Source organism: Pungitius pungitius, chromosome 11, assembly GCF_949316345.1.
Source record: "Pungitius pungitius chromosome 11, fPunPun2.1, whole genome shotgun sequence".
Taxonomy (NCBI): domain Eukaryota; kingdom Metazoa; phylum Chordata; class Actinopteri; order Perciformes; family Gasterosteidae; genus Pungitius; species Pungitius pungitius.
In genome coordinates this window covers 13,328,900-13,348,497 of record NC_084910.1, presented here as the reverse complement: position 1 = coordinate 13,348,497, position 19,598 = coordinate 13,328,900, and the positions used below count along the sequence as shown (strand labels likewise).

Sequence of the window (19,598 nt, the reverse complement as noted above, 5' to 3'; positions counted from 1 at the left end):
TAATGAGCCGGGTCGCGCCTTCAGTAAACACGTGGTGCGTGCATGTGTATCTGTTCATGTTCAGTGTGGTCACGGTTCATTAGTTGAACCTCTGCATGATTCCTCTGGTTCATCTTAATCACCTGTGTGGCTCTAATCAGCAGCCTTCCTCCACCTCTCAAGCGCCACGTCGTGTGTAGCCGCACACGCACACAATGACTCAATCCCTATCCGCAGCCTCTACTTCCCATATCTATGGGTCTGACGATGTGGAGTGACTTTAACTGTCATAAATCCAGTCATACTTTGACTTTGACATTCCCATCACACGGCCTTTCTTATTGTTCCTCTTTTTAGGGAATACTTTCTGCTAAGCCAAGGCTTCATGGTTCCGTTATGTCTGGTATCAGATCTCCTTTCTAAACCCGAAAGCAAAGAATTTCCTCAAATGTCCAATTTGTTGCTCATTCTTGTTCCTGTTTTTTAAAAAGTGCTTTAAATGTAAAAAAAAACAAATCACTGGTGGATGGTTCACACAGAAATCCTGAATACATACTGTTAGGATATTCCTTATCCACCCGAGTTGGTTGATAGAAGAATCCACTGCAGGAAATTAGTTAAAAGTTTAACATTTATTTAGAAGAGAAAAAGTTGTACATGAGCAATTCTCCGCAGATATATCTGGAGACAATGAAATACGTCGAAATGCATCGCAAGCAAATCCCTTCCAAAGTTCGCCTGCCTTCTGGCACTGACCTGTTTTAATCCCTCTGGTGCCCTTGAACGTTGGTTCAACCCAGTTCATCCTTCTGTAACAAACGCCTTCCCACAACAATGAGTGTCTGGTACTCTCTCCTGCAGCCTTCGGCCTTGCCCTGAAAATGGGTTCAAACTGGCTCTCCCTTCGGTCGCAGGTGTGTTATCTCAGATAATATTTTATCTTCATTTTTCCTGTGCTCTCTCTTCCACCATTCACATTGTCTGCCTTATAAGGACCGATCCGGTCACGCCATCTGTCCTACAAGCGGACATCTATTCTACAAGCTAAAAAGTAAATACAAGAAGACACACACAGAGAACCCCACATCTCACAATTTCCCCCTTTTGATCTCTTACAGAGATCACCCTAACTAATGGAGTAAGTCTGCCAGGTCGACCTCCTCCTCTAAGTCCTCTCCGCCCTTCAATACTGATGGAGGAGGGCCTCCCCCCGGACCTTTAAACCTCTTACCTTACACCACGCCCTGTCTTTTCGTGTCTGACTTTGAGAAGGGACCCCCAAGTGTTGGTTCTGTCGCTTACTGTGGCTCGCTTCCTTTCCACTAGATTACACAAACAACTCACAGAAAGATATACCCAAAAACAACCCAAGCTATATAGTATCAACACTGTAATAACACTCAAACAAACAAGGTGGAACCTGTGACAGCTAAGTATATAAGAGCTAATGCAATAACAACCGTTACCCCGCCCATAGCAATTATGGAAATATTAAGCGTACTCAACATTCTCTATTTCAACTAAACTAACTGCGGAGAATTGAGAAAGATAGAACAGAGGAGAGGAGAGGATAGCATTGTGCATTTCTTCGTCGCTGGTCTTCTTCTTTCGTTGTAGACAGTCAACACAGAACACCATGCACTGGGTGTCTGTCGGTCACTGCCCGCCGAGAGCACGTCCGGGCACTATCCAGCGCCCAGTTCCGTCTCTTTCTGCTGCGTTGTCAGGATGTCCTGAAGAGTGCGACCCGGTTCGTCCGTGGGGGCGCACTGGCTCCAGTGGTACCAGGTGTCCCCTTTCCCTCTCAGCCTCACAGCGTGTGAGGTTCTCTCCTCCACCTGGTATGGTCCTGTCCACCGTGGCTCCGACCACTTCCTCTTAATGACCCTCAGGAGGACCCAGGCTGTTGTGTGGGGATCAGGGGTGTTCTGCCCTCCGGTTCTGTCTCGCACCTGGACCGCAAAATCTGAAACGAGAGCTCGTAGTTCGTTATATTGACTTGCATACTCACCTGTCGGTGTCTCCGGGTCAGGCTGGAGCTTCAAGCCTGCGCTTGGTCCGGGAAACTGTCTTCCAGTGGTCAGCTCGTATGGGGTGAAACCTGTACCCTGATTGACTGAGCTTCTGATGGCCATTAATGCAAGTGGGAGGGCTTGAACCCAGGTTAAATTTGTCTGTGCACAGATTTTAGCCAATTTTTGTTTTAAGTTTTGGTTCATGCGTTCTACTTTCCCTTGGGATTGGGGGTGATATACTGTACCAAAAGCATGTTTCAGACCCAACATTCTCTCCACTTCTTGTGAGTCATGATTTTTGAAGTGTGTGCCGTTGTCAGACCTGACTTTCTCAGGGAACCCATGTCTTGGTATGTAATGGTTTATCAAACATTTGATAACAGATTTACTGTCCTCTTTTTTTGTGGGCCACGCCTCTGGCCAGCCGGTCAAGGCGTCCACGCATACCAGGAGATACCTTTTACCTTCGCATCGGGTGATCATGTCAGTGTAGTCGATGACTATTTCCCGTCCCGGGACCAATGTCAACGGAAACACCCCCATCTCCGGCTTCACCGTCGGTTTTGGGTTAAACGTGATGCATATTTTACAGGTCTTAACATATTCACGTGTCATGTCTGCCAAAAACGGATGCCACCAGTGACAAAGATTCCTATTCATCTGTTTGTGTCCCACATGTGCCATCCCGTGTGCCTCCTGCAAACACCTGTTTCTGACTTCAGGTGGTAGCACTGGACGACCGTCCGGGGACCTCCAGAGGCCTCCAGCCTCCGTAGCCCCTCTTTGTTTCCACACCGTTTTCACCTGTGGAGACGCCCCCTTTTGGGCTTCTGCAATTTGCTCCTCATTAAGTTGTGGCCCCAACTGTCCCTCTTCTTCTGCACTTACCATTTGGAGCCCCATTTGATACCCTGCAGCCTGTTTTGCAGCTTGATCTGCTGCCTGGTTTCCCTTCGCCACCGTGCTGTTGGACTGCTCGTGTCCTTTACACTTTATAATGGCCACTGTGCTTGGTAGAGCCAAGGCTGCCGCCAAGTCTTTCATTTCTGGTTCGTGTTTAATCGGTTCTCCTCCAGCCGTCAGAAAACCTGCTCTTAACCACTGCCCCAGCTCCACGTGAGCTGCTCCTACCGCATAAGCCGAGTCAGTATAGATGTTTACTGCCTTCCCTTCTGCCAGCTGTAGCGCTCTTATCAGCGCGAGTACCTCCGCTCTCTGTGCTGACTGTTGACCCTGAATTCTTCCCGCTTCCAGAACCTCTGTTCCTGCCCCATTACTTCTGACTACCGCGTATCCGGACTGCAACCCATGTTGTGGATGTCTGAAGCAGCTGCCATCAGTGAACAATTGCCAATCAAAGTGTGTCAGTGGTGTGCTTTTTAAGTCGGTTCGTGCTTTTGCTTCCAGCTCCACCTTGTACTCACATTGGTGTGGTTTCCCCTCTCTCATGTGATCAGCCATGTTGATGCCTTCATGTGTGAAGGTGAGGTTTGGAGCTTCTAACAGCTTGCTCAGCCTTCTTTGTCTTAGTGACGTCATCGTGAAAGTTTGTGAGTTTACATAAGCTACTATGCTGTGTGTTGTTAGCACGTGTAGTGGGTGGCCCATGACTATGTGTGCTGTTTTCATTAATAGCTTTGCAACCCCTGCTGCGTGTTGTGTGCATTCATGGTGTCGTTTTTCCATGTTGTCCATCATGGCACTGATATACAGAAGCACCTTCCTTTTACCCTCCCCCTTTTTCTGAAACAAAACCCCATTTACTACCCCTGTTGTTTCAGAAACGTCCAGGTAAAACGGCGCGCTGTAATCTGGAACTGCAAGGTCTGCGGCCTGCGCCAGCTCTGTTTTTAGTGTAATAAATGCCTCCTCCGCCCCTTGGTCCCAATCGAGTTCAGCAGTGAGGTTCCTCATCCCCTTCTCGTTTACCTTTGCACGTAGAATCTGAGTGAGATTTGAATAACGCGGAATGAATTGTCTGCTGAACCCCGTGAGTCCTAGGAAGGAAAGCATTTCGTTTACACTCTGTGGACGCGAATGGTGGAGAATACTGGACCTGTGCGCGGCTGAGAGCCCTGAGCCGCTTCCTGACAGCACTCTCCCCAGAAACGAAACCTGCCGCCTGGCGACCTGCAACTTTGACTTACTGACCTTGAAACCGGTCGTGGCCAACCAGCGTAAGATGGTGTCTGTTGCTTCCACACAGGATTCAGCTGAAGTGGATGCGAGGAGGATATCGTCGACGTATTGGATCAGCGTCGTGCCCTCTGGGAGCGGACAACCTGTCAATGCTTGTTTTAACACTTGATTGAAAATACCAGGTGAAAGAGCAAATCCTTGCGGTAGCCGAGTATAACGTAGTTGCTTGTTCCCATATGTGAATGAGAATACATCCCGCAAGTTTTCCTGTAGTGGTATGCAAAAGAACGCGTTTGCCAAATCAATGCACGTGAACCATTGTTGTTGTGGTGTTAGACTAGTCAACGCAGTGTATGGGTTCGGGACGGGTACCGTTGTCGTTACCAGCATGTCGTTTATCTTTCTGAGATCATGTGCCATGCGATATTTACCAGTTGCTGCCTTTTCTACCGGAAGAATGGGTGTGTTCCAGGCGGACTGAGAGGGCTCCAGTACTCCTGACTTAATGAGTCCCTCTATAGTGTCCCTGATCCCCTCTGCCGCGGCTGGCTCGTGAGGGTATTGGGACTGCCAAATGGGGGGTCGCTTTTGAATTTCAAACGTTACTGGTTTACATGTGTTACAAAAACCTACGTCAGTCGGGCCTTCAGACCAGAGGTAGTCTGGAAGTTTCTCAAGAAGGATAGCTGTGTGGGGATGGTCGGTCTTCTCCCTTCCGTGGTCTCTGGACACCTGTTCGTGCGTTAAAATGAAAGTGTTAGTCGCTTTCCCTGAAATTCTGTACATCTTAGCGGAAGGAGAAAAACAAACATCAGGCAGTTGAGTGCACACCCAGTCATCTAGCAGCACTGCTCGTTTAGTCATTGGACCCAAGTCTTTAGCCTGATGTTTGGGATGCAGAGCCAGCGATACATGTGGCACCGCCTCTTGGCTCATTAAATACCATTTCAATTGATCAGGAGAGAGGACAACAGCTGCGGCTACCCCTTCTGGGCCCACATAGAGGTTTTGGGACGTCACCTCCCACTCAGTGCTCTCTAAGTGCCCCATAAATTCATCCCAGTAGCAATCATCCCCTTGTCTATCATAGAACAATGTTACATGAGGCGGGTCAGGAGGAGAAACATACGGATCAAGAAGAGTTATCCAAGGCTTCCACTTTTGGTAAAGAGCCATCACCCCCGGGATGTCAGGACACTCAGGCTTTAGGAGGCCCCAGTAGATGTCTGCGCACTGTTGTTGTTGCAGTGGCTGCATCACCCACTGGCCATTAGTCTGTCCATTGTCATTGCAATGCAACACAGTTCCATCCAGCAATGTGACACTCAGTCCGTCCGGGCCGCACAAGATTGAAGCCCCTGTTTTGATGAGAAGATCCCTTCCCATAAGATTCACTGGAACTTGAGGTGAGACAACAAAAGAGTGAGTCAATGTCTGATTTCCCACTTTCACCGGTAGGGGGACTGTTATAGGCAGTTTCTGTGACACCCCGGAGAATCCCATAACGCTGACACTGTCTTTGGACATAGCAGACGAGCCCGCTGCTTGTATGGTGGAGTATGTGGCCCCAGTGTCAACGAGAAACGGAAGTTGTTGTTGCAGTACCGTGAGTGACAGCATGGGGTCTGCCCTGCCCCTGCTGTCGGAGTCTCCCATCGGGGTGTGTCACTGAGAGGCATCCGCCTCATAGCCCCAGTCCTCCAGTGCAGGGTATTGTCCCCTAGGTGGCGCAGCATGTGGATTGGGGGCCCAAGCCCCCTGAGACGGGACACCCCTGCCCCTCCCCTGTCTCTTCTTTTTGCTAGGACACTCCATGCGCCAGTGCCCCTCCATACCACAGTTGAAACAAGCGTCTCTCCCTTGGTAGCCGCCTCTTTCTCCTCCCCCACCGTATGATCCTCTCCGACCAGCGCCACCCCTGTAATTACTTCTGTAACCTCCCCGATAACCGCCCCCTCGGTTTGGGCCCCACCCCTGGGCTGTCCCATACGACGTCTCCTCCCATGGTGGGAGTGGATACAAATCTGGGGCGTTACCTTCAGCTGGGGCAGCCTGGACTGTCATCTGTCGCTCGTCTTTCCCTTTCTGCTTCTTGTCGCTCACTTCCTGTTTGACCTTAGTGAGCTGAAGCCTAAGAAGCTGAGCCTGTAATTCTTTTAGCTGCTTCTCTTCCCCTGTCGCTTCCTCAGTCGCGTCCTGTAAATGGTGCAGTAAATGTCTTTCCCACACAGCAGATTCACTTCCTGGCAAGTCTGGATTAGTGATCATTTTAGCTTTTACCCCCTCTGGTACTCCCTCCAGCACCGCCTGTCTGAACCATTCTCTCTGTATGCCCTCCGTTCCCGGATGATGGCTAGTGCTTTTCACCCAGGTCTCTTTACATTCGTCCAAATACGCGCGCGGGGTTTTCTTCGCGTCCCATGGTAATTTTGGTATTTTAGTCGACATTAGAAGTGGCCATTTCTCGCGCATTGCGTCCCCGATCTCCGTCGCGAAATACAAAAATCTGTCGTCATCGGCTTGTCGGGTCACCCCCGCTCTGTTTTCCACGTCCGCTAAATCATGTGCGGTCATGCATCTGGCTGCTACAGCCCTAAAGTCGCCGAGCGCCAGCGTGTGTCCGTTAGTAAGCGTATCGAGTTGTTTTAGCCACTTATCTCCCCCTTCAGATGGTGCAGGCATTTGCGCGACTAGAGCGGACACGTCTCCCAGCGACCACGGCTTGTATTTATTAACCCCTCGAGAAGACATGAATAACGGATACATTTTTCCCGGTTCCCCGTGAATCTCTGGGTCGCTGTTATTCCCGCATTCCCCGTTTTGCTCCTCCTGAGCCGAGGCAGAGCCTTTTTTTTCTCTCTCCCCCATGTCTGGTGATTCCCCGTATCTCAATTGTGTTTTCACCCGCTCATTCGCCCCGGCTAAATACTTTCTCTTATCCGCCTTATTTCTCCGCTGCACTTCTGAGCTGTCCCTTCTCCCCGGAGTGCGTGAGTCCGTCCATTCTTTAAACCCCTCCCGATTTTGACGCGCTTCGAAAGGCCGGCTTTCCCCCGTTACCTCGTTGCCCCGACAACCCCGCAGTGGTACACTTTCTTCAACTTCCAACTCTCCCCCCGTTATATTTAATACAGGATACAACCCAGCAGGTGCAGAAGCCGAATTCACACCGTTTATTTCAACATCGTATGCCGGTGGTCTTTCCTCATTACACCGTTCCTGGTTATTTCTCCCCACGGCTTTACTTTTTATCCAGTACGAAAACAATGCGGACCTCATGTCCTCCACATCCTCCATCTCTTTACGAAGTTTTCCTTTTTTCAACACACTCGCCTTCTCGCGTTTCGACTCAAGCTCCTTCTTTTCTTCTCTACAATCTCTCTCCTTCTCCCACAAAATCTGCGCCAGTGACAGCCTGTCTGCCAAACTAACGCCTTTCTTTTCTAACAACTTTCTCACTGCGCGTTCCGTGCGCTCCACAGCCTCATGCTTCTTTTTCCCGGTGGTCTCTCCACCCACCGCCACCAACAACAGCCTCAGCTGGTCGTTTATTATTTTCCATCGATACCCCGGCGCTGGCCCCCAGCCGCCGTCAACAGTTTCCCGATCATATTCATCTTCCATTCCAACAACAGTTCCCAGTTATATCGCTTTAACCCGCTCGGACAGCTGGTCACCTCAGTGTGACACAGTAAATGTTCTCCGCAGCTCCAGCAAGCTTCCCCGTTTGTTCTGAGAACTTATGTTATACTTCCAGAATTCTTTTATTCTAACGAAGGTTTATTTTAACCCTTCGAAATCAATGCATTATAACGGAAGTTTATCTTAACCTTCCGAGAATCAATGTATTACACCGAAAGTTTATGTTAACCTCTCGGTCATCAATGTATTACACCGAAAGTTTATGTTAACCTCTCGGTCATCAATGTATTACACCGAAAGTTTATATAAACCTCTCGGACCGTCTATGTTCTCAGTTTCCCCTCTTTTTTTTTTTTTTTTTTTTTCACTCTCCTGCTTGCTTGCACCCACACACACACACACACACACACACGAGCTGCTCAGAGACTGCAGCCCAGGATTTAAGGAGCTTTTACTCCTAGGGACTCCAACCCTGGGATTCGGGGGTCCTCAAATCCCCAGGACTCCAACCTAGCTACTTCAGCCCTCGTCAGGGTCTGATGGGGTTGCCAAACCAAAGACCAGTTTTCGGGGGTCCTCAAATCCCCAGGACACTCACCTAGCGACTTCAGCCCTCGTCAGGGTCTGATGGGGTTGCCAAACCAAAGACCAGTTTTCGGGGGTCCTCAAATCCCCAGGACACTCACCTAGCGACTTCAGCCCTCGTCAGGAACTGATGGGGTTGCCAAACCAAAGACTAGGATTCAAAATCCTTTTATTTGTGTCAGATCATTGATCCCTTGGTACTCGCCGGTACCCACCAAACCCAATAGGATCCCTGATCCTTTAATTTGTGTCGGATAGAAGATCCCTTGGTACTCGCCGGTACCTACTAAACCCAATAGTACTCGCCGGTACCTACTAAACCCAATAGGATCCCTGATCCTTTAATTTGTGTCGGATAGAAGATCCCTTGGTACTCGCCGGTACCTACTAAACCCAATAGTACTCGCCGGTACTATTGTTGTGCACTTTTACCGGTTTCCTTAATATTAACTTTAGCGAATTGCTCATGTATCAATTTGGTTCCTTCACCACCAATCCACAGCGTACTCCTTATTTTAGATTAATCAATATGCAGAATTAGTAACAGGTTTCTGCTTACCTTGTTTTGAGGCCGGCCTGGGAGTACGCAGTGTTCAGCAGGTGAAAGCTCTTGGACCGAATTCCCCCTGCAGGAAAACTCCTATCCCGGACGAGCCCCCAAAATTGTTAGGATATTCCTTATCCACCCGAGTTGGTTGATAGAAGAATCCACTGCAGGAAATTAGTTAAAAGTTTAACATTTATTTAGAAGAGAAAAAGTTGTACATGAGCAATTCTCCGCAGATATATCTGGAGACAATGAAATACGTCGAAATGCATCGCAAGCAAATCCCTTCCAAAGTTCGCCTGCCTTCTGGCACTGACCTGTTTTAATCCCTCTGGTGCCCTTGAACGTTGGTTCAACCCAGTTCATCCTTCTGTAACAAACGCCTTCCCACAACAATGAGTGTCTGGTACTCTCTCCTGCAGCCTTCGGCCTTGCCCTGAAAATGGGTTCAAACTGGCTCTCCCTTCGGTCGCAGGTGTGTTATCTCAGATAATATTTTATCTTCATTTTTCCTGTGCTCTCTCTTCCACCATTCACATTGTCTGCCTTATAAGGACCGATCCGGTCACGCCATCTGTCCTACAAGCGGACATCTATTCTACAAGCTAAAAAGTAAATACAAGAAGACACACACAGAGAACCCCACATCTCACAATACTCTGGTGGAAACTTAAGTGAAAAGGGGCTCATGGAGGACTTGGTTTTATTTGGGGGGCTTGCGGGGGCAAAATGTTGTAAACCACTGTGTTGTATAAATGATACAGGGCCTCACATCTGAAATGAAAGGCTGCGTTATGTAACGGACCGATGCGGCCACCTCTGAGCACGTCTGAAGGTATTTTCTCTCCTTGACTTGTGTTTCAAGGAACTCGTCTTCCAGAGAAGGGTGCAACGACGGGCAGCATCATAGGAGCCATCATCGGAGTCATTATCCTCTTGGCCATCATCGGGACGGCCATAGCCATGTACCGCAAACACACTAACAAAAAAGAGTGAGTAGTGTGACGCACTGTATTTTTTGTTTGTTGTTGGCAAACTGCCCCGTGAGATGAAATGTTTCTGGGACTCACAGCGTTGTTTTTGTTGTTGTTGTTGTTGTTGTTGTTTCAGTGGTCCACCCAAGTACAAGCCCCCTCCCCCCAAGACGACCAGCTCCGCTACCAGAGTGAGTCACGGTGCACAAATACCTGTCGGGGAAACTGTTTTGTTTTGTTTTATAGTAAGGCCATTGTGTCGGGCGCTTTGTAAAGGTGTTGAATTAAATCCTGAAATATTCTATCCGATTTGTGTACGTCCTCAGCAGCCAATCAGTAAGGCCGACCCGGTGGACGAGAACAGACCCCTGCAGGACCTATACTACGATACCCAGAGTGCAGAGCCAGTCACGGTAAGGGAGCACGTTGGTTAATGGAGACGTACACTCAATTACTGTAGCTCAAGTAAATGTTATCAATGAGGGGGGGTTTTCTAACTTTTTAATCAAGGTGGTGTCTGAGTTTTTGTTTTTTTTCAATAATGGAAACATTGTCAACCCGACCTTGTAAAGTGCCGTAGACGTTGTTCAAGAGAAAAACCTTCCATTATACTGACATCCAAAGTACACTAACCAATCATACAGTTTTTAGTTTACACTTTCTTTGTTGCATAATGCACAAATGGTAATGCTTCTTCAAGTGTTTCTTTCTGGAAGTTGGTGTTTAGGATTGAAAGAGTTTGAGAAAAATCCACGTTGCAAAAAGTGTTTCAACTATAGACTATTTGTGAGTTCTCGTAGAATTAAAAATGTGTATTTTGCAGTTTCGATTCCCCATCCCCTGGAATGAAAAATTCCAGAATTTTGGAGTGGCAATCATTGTTTTCATAGCAGAATGTCTCAGATCAACAGTACAGGTCTGAAAACAGACTAATCTAAGACACTGCAGGTTGTGCAGAAGATGCATCATAACTTTTATGTTCTATCCTTCCAGAAACTGATAAAAGAGAAGCTCGTCAGATTTCATCACAATTTCATTTTTTTTGTTGCTGGCAGGACCTGGATGCATATGAAAATGATGATTATGGTGGAGGTGACGTGGTGCATTATCACTCTGCTGCCCCCTCTGGCTGGGATGATCCCGGAAACGATGAGGTCCCGCCTCCTTACGTGGGCTCAGGAAGCGACACGCAGGACTATCTTCAAGGCCCCAATGTGAACCGCGGGGAAAGCTTTGTGTCGCCTGCCATGTTTGTGTGAGAAAACACACTGTGTGTGTGTGTGTGTGTGTGTGTGTGTGTGTGTGTGTGTGTGTGTGTGTGTGTGTGTGTGTGTGTGTGTGTGTGTGTGTGTGTGTGTGTGTGTGTGTGTGTGTGTGTGTGTGTGTGTGTGAGAGAGAGACTGGGCGAGTGATGATTTCTGAAGCTTACATGGCAAGGAGAGGGATTGCACTGTGTAAATGCAAAGTTTGAGTGGATGTGAATTCTATGCTTGGATATGAATTTTAGCAGTTAAATGGTGTGTTGCTCTTTTTGAGAAATTGAATATTCCTATGACCTGATCAGCTTGAGTCAGCAAGACACAAAAGGTTGTTTGTGTACTTTCTGCACAGTTGTATCATACAGCGAACAATATAATGAAACTCATTGTTAACTGTATATGAATCAAAGACAAAGCTGTTTAAATGCTGTGTATAAATGTAACGCCACGGTTGGAACAGACTTATTTTAACCAATTTCTGTGCAATAGCATGAGCGCATTTTAACAATGGGCCGACTTGCAGTACAGAATGTGACTATCCCCCACACGCTTGCAGACGTGGCTCGGTGAGCAGAAGCAACGTGCGAGCGCTCCCCACGTTGCGCCTGTCTAGACTCATCTGTCTGCTGTTGTTGATTTACAAACCCAGCTGGCATGATTTCGGTGTAAAACAGGCGCCCTGTGGAGAAGCTATTAGCTGAAGTTAATCGGGCGGCGCTGAGACTCTCAGACCGTGATGAAATCAGGGTGTAAACAGCACTCATGGGAGTTAACTGCAGAAGAAATACTGTGTCAATGCTTTATCTGAATGTTTTTTTAATGTATTGTCTGGGATCTGCCTTTCTTATGAATGTGTAAAGGACATTTTGGTGGAAGGGAACAGAACTTTGGAGATAATGAAGGTCATTGGCTTGCAGCCCAGTCGCTGTAACGTTAGAGGTTTTTCTTTTACTGTTTGCGTAAAGCTTTCCTTAAAGTCAAAACTATCCAGATGGTCAAACTATTAGTAGCAACAGTGCTGTATATTTTGAGAGAATCTGTTACTTGAAAGCTTTTTTTTTACTTTTTTATATTTTTCCCTTTGCATGTACAGATGAATCAGGGTAACGGGTCCATGAAATCTGTTGTAATTCATCTCTCTAGTGGATTAAATAGTTTTGGGTACACTCTACACTGATATAGCCGTCCATCACTCCAGCATAAACTCAAATGTGTCTCAAAGTGTTGGTACGTGATCCTTTCTGGGGTTTTTTTAACTCAAGTATGTTGATTATAATCTGTTATGCACCCAATTAATTTAATCTTGAAAATCACCTTGACATTTTTGATTCAATAAAAAATAACATTTTGGTCATTGTTGAATCATTTAATGACATTTCTTAATTTACTTAATCATTTTCAGCTAAATGTATTTTTATTGTAATTCCCCCATTTCACCATGTGGTTGCAGTATGGACTGAAAGTATAGGAGGGTCGAGCACAGCAGAGCGTCACATCTATGCTTAGCACACTAACACCCAATATAGAATATCTTGGGGCACTAGGAGTGCTTTAGTTATAAGCTAGTATAGTCAAGACACTACATGTTGATATGTACATGTACAGTGAAATGTTCTAGTGGAAAGCATAACCACAAAATAGCAGTTGTAGGCTGTGGCTGCAGTACCCCCAGTTGTCCATGTGAGGGCTCTAGAAATGAAGGCTTTACTGTAGCACACCTGACTCATCTATTTCTATCTAAAGCTGCATTTCCTCCAATCCAGTACTGACAGTTCGCAAAAAAAAAAATCTGCTGGCGTGAGGAAGAAGACTATTTTTAGATCCGGGTGATTCATTTTCAGCACTGAGACTGCACCAAAGGAGCCAAAATGGGGGAGTCTTATAGATGCAGAATATGAGGATTGACTTCTGAGCACTTGTGTCCTGCAGCTTATCCATATGAACTGGGTGCAGCAGGGCCTTGAATGAACCGGGCCGGATGCAGACTACCCTCCTCGTGCTGCGTATAAACGTGAGGCCCGTACTGGTGGCCTGCCGTGACTCTGCAGCCTGCTCCCTCCCTGTATTCTGATCACACGGGTGTTTGTGGATTTTGTGAACAACTAACCCTGTGGGAGGAGGGGGGGTTACTGCTGACAGGGAATTTTGCAACCAAATGTAATTCTGGACCTTAATCCAAGGTGGAGTGATTGTAGACTCATTAATATGAAAACTGATTTCCTTTTCTTCCTTTTTTTGTCTTCCTTTTTTAAACACTCATTTAATATATTATATATACTGTACATGTGTTTTCTTGTTTTAGTTGTGCTGCCGACTCTGTGCCGTAAATATTTAGTTGCTTGCTACATTGGAGTTGGAATGACATATGATACAGGGATCGAGCAGAAGTTACAGCGCTCAGCATGTAGAGATTAAAGGAGTGTTACATTGACACGGTAGGAATGTTCTCTCCGTACTGACTGGGGAAGTCAGACGAAGCGAGAACATGGCGATTCAATAAAGGGGTTCAGTTTGTTTGACTATCAAATAGTTGAATTGAACAGAGAAGAGACGGATTCCATTCGCCGGGTTACTTTTCTGTAAACTAGCCCTGATCTGTGCCGCAGCAGTGTTAGAGGATTAACATGCTTTGTGAATAGGCAGCCAGGTAATGAGTGCGGGAGAAGGCAGAGAATAAACCTTGCATGCCTTCATTGCTGCTAAGCTGGTTAAAAATAGAGGCAGAAGAGAGGGATTGGGAGAACCGGCGTGGACAGAAACGATGGGGGATGGAGGAAACGGCTGAATTGACTGCAAGCAAAGTAAGTGAGGAAGGATTTACCAGGTGACCTTGACAGTCGGTAGAACAAATGTGTGGCCATGCACAACCACGTTTAACCTGAGCGCTCTTTGAGCCAACAGGGACCTGATGGGCAAACATCATGTGTATGACAATGATGAGCATGTTGGGCTGCATGCTGTTGGCTTGGTTGGTAAGTAGAGGCATCCAGACATTTAGGAGCTGAGGACACCTTATGACCTTGAATGTCTATTTTAAAGGCTGGATAGAAATAGAGATCAAAGCACATGATTAGTTAAAAGGTAAAGATAAGAAATTAGTCATTTGTGACTCATTGTTTTCCCTCCCTACAAGTTCCAGCACTTTTGTCATTCATTCTGACGCCATTTCTCAACTGGACCAATTATGTAACCCCCCCCCCCAGGCAAGAAAGACAAACTGTGTGAGAGAGGAGCACGGGGGAGGCCGAGACAATGGCACCACGGTGAGTGACGCTGTCGAGACGCCCTCTCGATATGGAAGGCATGCAAGAGGAACGGAAAGAGAGAAGCTGATAGAGCAGGGGAGGGGGGGGGGGGTTGATAAGGGGCACAGGCTGTGGAGGAGGAAGGGATAGGGGAATAGAGAGAGGGAGAGGCTTTTGGGATTAAAGAGGAGATGATGGTGGAGGGCAGACAAGGCCAACGGACAGCTGGGAGAGGCCTGCCTCAGCTTTAAATATTACCGGTTTTCCGAGGTCACTCATCAGGTCATTGAGTTTACCTGCTACGTTATGGAAACAAATGTATGGAATCTTAACAGCCTTTAATGTGAATACTTTTGTGTTGATATTGCATTGCTTGTTGCGTATTTGCCTGATGCCTCACAGCAGAACCAGACATTTAGACAACACTAAACATACATTCTATGACTGAGACCGTGTCATGCAGCACACTTTGGTCCCCAAATGCCATCAGCAATAACGTATAGTAACAGTCAGGTTTGGATACATTTTCTCATTCAATTCAAAGTGTGTGACAGGTACTGTTTAGTAAAGACATAGTTCTCTTCATAGCGAGCTAACTTACATTTTGGTTTTCTGCATGATTATTATAGCATAAATCAAATGTAAATATTTTTGTGATAATGATTGCTGTGTTCTCAAGATGATTCCTGTCCTGAAATCATAATACTGTCAGTATCTGTACTAGCGCTTTGTGTTTGTTTGACATTTGCTGAGGCAGTAGGTATGTTAGTTTGGTTTGAAATTGTATTCACTGTTTATTGTTATCAACCTGAACTTCACACGGACTCCATTTAACTGCTTCCACGTGTGCTCATTTGAAGGGGCAGGGCATTCAACATGGCTTTCTAAATGTCTGCCTTGATGAGCCGATCAAAGCCAACCCGCGCATCGCGTCTTTATCGTAGCCACTCGCTCAGCCACTATCAGCAGAGGGCTGTTTACTGTGTGGCACAACATCTTCCTGTGTTGAAGTGTGCGAGAGGATGGTGTGACAGACTGAGAGTGGCAGAGAGATGGCTGTTGCATCACTCCCCTGCTTATCGGTCCTGTACCTTCTTGTAACACCTCCCTGTTTTACTCTCACTCTCATTTCAGTCAATATTCATTAGTCATTTCTAATGCCTGCGTAAATCAACACGATTCACTTTAAATGAGCCCAGCATGACAAGGGTGCACATGGATGTGAAAGTCCACGTATGTTGTGAGGCAGATACTCCAAATGGTGTTAGACTGTGCAAGCTAACGTGGCAGGAATCATGACTTGTTGGTTTGGTTGAACTACACAGGTTGATGAGGTTTTATAAATGTGTGTGTGTGTGTGTGTGTGTGTGTGTGTATACGCAAATACACACATTTCTGGATAAAACTTTGTCACCATGACAACGCCTCCTTCCCTTCATGCAACAAGTAGAGGGTGAAGAAGAATCGGTTTAGTCTAAAAAAAAAAGAAGAAAAAAAATCCATGAACACTCCCTCTGTGGCGTGTCAGGACATATTTTGGCATAGCTGCCGGGGTGTATCCAGATGTTGAAGAACAACCCAAAAGAGCTTTGGAAACATCATTGAAATAGTCAGCAGATGTCACAAAGGCACAATTGTTTGATTCTGTTCCTCATTTGTATTGTGAAGCAGATTGAGTTTAACCTCGTATCCACAGGCCAGCAGCATGTCTCATACCAGAGTTTAATACCAACTGTCCTGCTGCCAACTGCCAGCGTACTGCATAACGCTGAAACCTCAGCACCAGTTAAACAGCTGGACTGCGAGTTATCTGCTGAAGAAATTGTAATCAGGAACTGAGTACAGGCTGCGTGCATGAATTGAATTGCTGTCCTTGTTTTACGCTGCAAATACCGATTTCTTTCCAAATCAATTCATCAGTAGATTTCGTTGAGCCTTGGAAACCTCACAAAATGGTTGGGAATTTCCCCAAAGTAAAAAAAGACGATGTACATCCAAGAGTTCGAAACCAACAGATGTTCAGTGTTTGTCAGTTATAGTGAAATAAAATACAAAAAGACAGCAAACCCTAACCCCACAACACCAAAATATTTTTCTTGAGAAGATAAAATTGTTGGTAATTCATCTTCTGTCAAATGGTGTTCCAGCCCTATTTTTGTACATTTGAAAACAAATGCAAAAAAGGTTTGCCTCTACAGGTTAGTGTCTGTTTATAGTTTAGTCCCACTGTCTTCCATCCCCTTGCTCCTCTAAGCATGACAATAACCTTTGATTTACTGCTTGGACTGTGGGGGACATTGCAAGGACGTTCATTTGAATAATAACAGCTTGCGCCATAAATAAACGCCCTCCCACACAAATAGTCTCTAGGGCTGTCATAAACACCTACTGCTATTCATAGATGGCAGAAAGTTCATTTCAGAGGTTGGGATGCAGGAAAGCTTAATAACTGAATCCCCCCCCCCCCCCCACCCCCCATACAGTTCTAAATCAAGGCGGTGCAATAAGTCCAAAGTCCATTTGAATAGAGGTTGTTCAATCATTCCACTCCCAGAAATGACATTTAGCAATGCAAATGAGCAGTATATAACGCCAAAGAAGCAGTAAAGTTAGGAGGAACTTGCTGATGTAACCACTCTCTCATTAGTATCCCAGCAGCAGGCTGGAGGCTCCTGGCAGCCATCCAGATGCACAGTACATTGCAGTGGTCCAGCCTTGAAGAAATAAATGGTCCTGCTTCTCTGCATCAGGGACAGATGCATAGCTTGTTCTTGAGATAGGCCGGTGTATATAATTATTTGATGCATACATCACCTTTACCTCCCTTTCCCCTTTCGTACCTTGCAGGTGGAGTCATTGCCCGTTGCACCAAACAATTCCCTCGTATCTCACACCCTCCCCGGTGCTCTGAACATCTCACGTCGATGTGTGTGTGTGTGTGCGGCATTTGTGACAGATGAGTAGTGTGACGAGAAGAAAAACAAGGGGGGTGGGGGGAGCGTAGTGGGGGATGGGAGGGAGTACTGGCCTGTGGTTGCCAGGGCAACTTGCTCCTGTCTCCAGGGTCACTTGACGAGGTGACCCTGACAGCTAGCTTTCCTTTTAATATTTGACACCACACCTTGTGTAGCCTGAAATAACGAGGTCCTCCGTCACGGTTGATGTCGTATGTACAGTACCTGTCAAACGCATGACACGGCTTACACGCCGCCCTACCTTTGAGAGAATGCATGAGCGCACACACATGGGACACAACGGTGGCCAGTGGTTCCACCAGAGAGGGACGGTGAGACAAAGCTCCACCCTGTTCCACGTCTGATGCGACTTGCTGCAGCAATGATGAAAACGTGCTGAATTTGCTTAGCTAGCATAGTGTCGCCTAACACTTCATCAACCTGACTCATTGGGAACACCAACCCTCCAGTAACACACACACACACACACACACGCTACTTGTCCCAAGGCTAGAGAACACATACTGATGGTGCATGGATGAATATTCTGCTGTACCAATATGTTATGAAAGTAATTTCTATTCTACACAGAGACATAAACTCATGCCATATCCACACAATGTTCCTATTTTAAAACGCATATCCTTTGCCAGTTTTACTCTGAGTGACGACAAGGGTGAAGTTTTAAAAAGGACAGGTTTGAAAACTGCGGCGTTACCTTTCATCGTCGACAGGCCTGTCTGCATCATTTGGAGAGCCATGACGTAGACGCTCGCGTTCCACACCTGATTGGGTCTTTGCAGGATATGTCACGCCTCTTTCAAATGACCCTTTTCTTGAAGGAATCAAACAGCAGCGACATCAGTGTTGTCTACGCTACCAGCTATTGTGCGCTTTCATTCATTATATTATAATTCTGCTACAGCCAACGTGCGAAAGAAAGTTTTGTAAAGTAAAACGTTCTAAATTTGTCTCGAACGATATAGAATCTTGAATATTTTACTAATTTTTGTCAGCGGTGCTGTGACGCCCGTCTGGACGGAGATCGTTTTTGATTTATGACCTCGGTTTTAAGTGAAAACGTACTAGTGTGGCTGTGGCCTTACCCATACTCCATCATCTTGAACAGAATGGGGCCAAACGCATTGCAACACATCTGGTGGGGCCACATCAGTAGTGCGCCTGCTGCAGACACCACATATGGTGTAGGCCTCTGCAAGTGAATGCATCATTAGGCTATTGATGGGATTATCTAGGTTCTGATCAAATTTTGTGAAATTCAGTCATTAAAAGCCTCACCAATCTCATATCTCAATTTAGTTTCAAAAGGTTTTTTTTTTTCTGAGAGCATAAACAATTGTTTAGATGGGCTGATTGATTTTGTCATTCAACTCTGACTGATACAAAATTATTACATCTATGATTTTCCCCATCACGATAAACCTTAACCTCCTTAATCCCCTCATTCCTGAGCAATATGTTTTTCAGCATTTCGGAAAGTATGATTCCCCTCTTTTGTTCCTTTCAGCAAAATTTTTATGCAATAGGAATGTCGCATGCGCTTGGTTTAATCTGGATGGGATGACGTCTGCATGTCCATCACACAGGGAGAGAGGGAGAGACAGAGGTGGAATGAGGCAGAACTACAGAGCTGAACTTTAAATCCTCTTAGTGTCCTCAGCTATCCCACATTCATCTGTCTGCATGAACATATCTATTCGTCTGTTTTACGTGGTTAATATGTACCTTTGTGGTAGGGATGAAAACATGTAACATTTTCTTAGTTTTCTCCCACTCCTTGCTTCATCCATCTTCCCTGCAACCTCTGTTCCACGCCCCCTCCTCCCTCCCTCCCCTCTCGTTCTCCCCTTCTGTGTGCTCTTCCCTTTCTACCCTCTCGCCATTATTAGGCCCCCCTGCAAGGTCATTCCCAAGGACGCCCTACTCCCAGCATCCCCCGCTTCATTGGCTGATAGGTATTAAAGCGCCAGTTCCCCCGCAGAGCTCAACTCCAGTTCTGCTACCACCCTCGTCATTCCCATCCCTCCTGGGGCTGCTTACTGTACAAGCACACACACACACACATTATCAGCTCACATGTACACGCAGATACTGGTTTAAAGACATACTTGCACAAAAGATATTAATTCTCCTCCCTGTATTTTAATGCAGGTTGCTGTACTCTGCATCACCGGCCACTAATCAAAGTGAAAAGGATGCTTGCTTGCAAATACAGCAAGGAACACATGACCCATGCTT

At 46.4% G+C, this 19,598-nt stretch overlaps 2 protein-coding genes and 1 long non-coding RNA gene across 4 annotated transcripts; 1 reads left to right on the top strand and 2 right to left on the bottom strand.

Annotated features, from left to right (window-relative positions):
- Window positions 1-540: 540 nt before the first annotated feature.
- Window positions 541-4,919, bottom strand: LOC134132873 (uncharacterized). The gene is made up of 2 exons (XM_062565533.1): window positions 736-4,919; window positions 541-582 (listed from the first exon to the last, which is right to left on the bottom strand). The coding sequence occupies exon 1, from the start codon at window positions 4,917-4,919 to the stop codon at window positions 1,665-1,667; it is 3,255 nt and encodes a 1,084-aa protein (XP_062421517.1). The 3' UTR covers window positions 541-582; window positions 736-1,664.
- On the bottom strand, window positions 4,893-9,559 carry LOC134132884 (uncharacterized). The gene is made up of 2 exons (XM_062565644.1): window positions 9,225-9,559; window positions 4,893-9,071 (listed from the first exon to the last, which is right to left on the bottom strand). Exon 2 carries the CDS (start codon window positions 7,755-7,757, stop codon window positions 5,799-5,801), a length of 1,959 nt encoding a protein of 652 aa, XP_062421628.1. The 5' UTR covers window positions 7,758-9,071; window positions 9,225-9,559; the 3' UTR covers window positions 4,893-5,798.
- A 2,983-nt stretch (window positions 9,560-12,542) lies between these two features.
- Window positions 12,543-14,469, top strand: LOC134132886 (uncharacterized). Of its 2 annotated transcripts, none has more exons than XR_009957081.1 (3): window positions 12,543-13,941; window positions 14,042-14,112; window positions 14,344-14,469. It is a non-coding gene; the product is annotated as an uncharacterized LOC134132886 (long non-coding RNA). The 2 variants fall into 2 exon arrangements; XR_009957082.1 differs by having other exon boundaries at window positions 12,543-13,964.
- The last annotated feature ends 5,129 nt before the right edge of the window (window positions 14,470-19,598 follow it).